The sequence below is a fragment of the Apis dorsata genome, unplaced genomic scaffold, assembly GCF_000469605.1.
Source record: "Apis dorsata unplaced genomic scaffold, Apis dorsata 1.3 scaffold_1281, whole genome shotgun sequence".
Lineage (NCBI taxonomy): Eukaryota > Metazoa > Arthropoda > Insecta > Hymenoptera > Apidae > Apis > Apis dorsata.
The window spans coordinates 6,954-9,169 of NW_006264378.1; the positions used below are offsets into that span (position 1 = coordinate 6,954).

Here is a 2,216-nt window from a genome sequence, read left to right on the forward strand (position 1 = left end):
TAAATTAAATTTACTTACTTTATGTTGAAATTTTGATTTCCAATCAGTATTTTTAAAAAATGATGGACTACCACAATTGTTCCAAGATGTTAATATTGAACTTAACACTGCAACTATTATTACAAGTAATACTGTTTTGAAATTCAACCTCATCATCCTATAAAACCAGTTGTTTAAGTTTTAATATTTTTTTAAAAATTATATATTTAAAAAAATTAATTTTATAAAATATAAATAATATAGTATGATGCTTACTAAGATATTATTATAATTTTTTTCTTACTTTTTGTTACAAGCAGCTTTGATTAAAATCCAATATCAAATCTTCCATTTTTTTAAATTAGATATTCTAAAAAGATATAATTTTAGAACAAATAAGAAACAAATAGTAATATCTAATGACAGTTTTTAAAACATATACATGTGTTCACCCCTTTTATGGAAATATATTTTATATTTTCCATTGGGGTTTTTTTACGTTTAATCATCGATGATTATTGATATTAGCTAGTGTTTCATACATTTCACTCATCCATGATGTATTTATTTTTCTTATATGTATGATCATATATAATCTATTTTATAAAAAAAAGTAAATGCATTTTTATTTATAGAATATAGTTTCAAAGATATTATATAAATTCCCTAGATCATGTAAAGTTTTAATGATTTTAAGAAAACTTTATTTTATTAAAGGAATTAAAAAAAAAATATTTTTATCTACATAACAATTTTTATTAGATTAAAAAATACAATAAATATATATAGTATTTGATATTATTATTAATTATTTTTAATATTTATTATGAAAAAATATTTTTAAGTATTTTTAAAAATTTAATATAATAATTTAATAAAAATTTTTTTGTATTACATTTAATTGATTATTAATAATATTTAAATCTAATATCCATTATTAATATCCATTTTTTGTCATATATTACATTGTGGATGTGATAAGAATATTGCCAGAATATGTTGTATATATTACATTTAATCTAAATTTATGAAATTAATTGTATTTTTTCATAAAAATTCTCTAGTAATTTTTGGATAAAATATCTTCTTTCTTTCTTTTTTTTTGCATTATATGTAAATTATAAACTATTATAATTTATAAAACTAGTAAAATTTATAATTTTATAGTTGTATGTTTCTCCATATTTTGTTCCTGTGGTGATCAGTCGATACGTATAACTCCATCTGTGAGTCGTGATATACAATGGAATGTTCAATATTACTTGTGTACTAAGGAAATTTATAAGAGATGGAGCTGAGAGGAATATTGAAATATTGTTAAATAGGTACGTGCAATATATCCACGGGGTATTTTGAATTTGTATATATTTGAAATAACCATTAATATGTCCGACTTTGATCATGAAAGGAAGACGTGCATCATTATTAAACTTCCGTTTTTCAGCGTTCCACAAAGTATACGCTGATACTTTCATCAGTTCTTTTACTTCCTTTCATTTGTATAGTATTCTTCTTTTTGCAATATTTTAGTTTAATTGAATTTCGGAGCAATTTTATGGTAATATGTACATAGCGTTACATATACTGTAGAATTTTTATATTAGCGTACTTCGCTTGCTATTGTAAGTTACAGAACCATATTCCGATGTCAATGGACTTCGTTAATATATTATTATAATATAAGATATGAAACTTTTGATTTTTAGAAACCAGTCAGGTTAAGTTATTCTGAAATAATTAATTGAGACAATAATTTTCTTTATGACATGGATTTTATGGCATTTGATTCACAAGTACGAAGGGATTATTTTCAGGAATGTTAAGTAATATTTGTGCCTATGAAATAGCATATGTAATGTAAATAGTAATTTTTTTTATGATATTAAACAGTTTTACAAATAGTAACTAATTAATAAAACAATTATAAGTATTATAATAACAGTTATAATTAATGTAAATTGATATAACTATTTCTTTATTAGAAAATGAAATTATAATTTATTATCTTATAATTAAAGATTAAGGTTGCGATATTCCTTATTTTTCTTCTATTACAGGATTTTGTCCCATTGGATCATCAGTATAAATAGATATAACAAATAGTTAAATTTAATAATATTAGGTAAGAAAATATAATATAATTTATTAAATTAATAAATATTAATTTTTAAACATCTTGCGTAATAAAATAATATATTTTTCATTATTATTCATTAAAATATATATATATATATATA

General features: G+C 20.4%; 2 protein-coding genes across 7 annotated transcripts in view; one reads left to right on the top strand and one right to left on the bottom strand.

Moving 5' to 3' along the window:
- Positions 1 to 596, bottom strand: part of LOC102671555 (D-glucuronyl C5-epimerase B) — a 3,153-nt gene extending 2,557 nt beyond the window's left edge. Inside the window, exons 1-2 of one of the 2 annotated variants that reach the window (XM_006625125.2) lie at positions 284 to 596; positions 19 to 166 (exon numbers count right to left, since the gene is read on the bottom strand). In XM_006625125.2, the coding sequence (XP_006625188.1) occupies positions 19 to 156 (138 nt within the window). In that variant the 5' untranslated portion in view covers positions 157 to 166; positions 284 to 596. Of the gene's footprint in view, positions 1 to 18; positions 167 to 255 lie in introns of both variants that reach the window. The other variant, XM_006625124.2, reaches the window with a different exon arrangement.
- Positions 597 to 1,156: 560 nt separating this feature from the next.
- Positions 1,157 to 2,216, top strand: part of LOC102671242 (centrosome-associated zinc finger protein CP190) — a 5,193-nt gene continuing 4,133 nt past the window's right edge. The window contains exons 1-3 of one of the 5 annotated variants that reach the window (XM_006625123.2): positions 1,293 to 1,601; positions 1,686 to 1,836; positions 2,037 to 2,101. The gene's annotated coding sequence lies outside the window, so the exon portion shown is untranslated. Of the gene's footprint in view, positions 1,602 to 1,685; positions 1,837 to 2,036; positions 2,102 to 2,216 lie in introns of all 5 variants that reach the window. The other 4 variants (XM_031514861.1, XM_006625122.2, XM_031514862.1 and 1 more) reach the window with 4 other exon arrangements.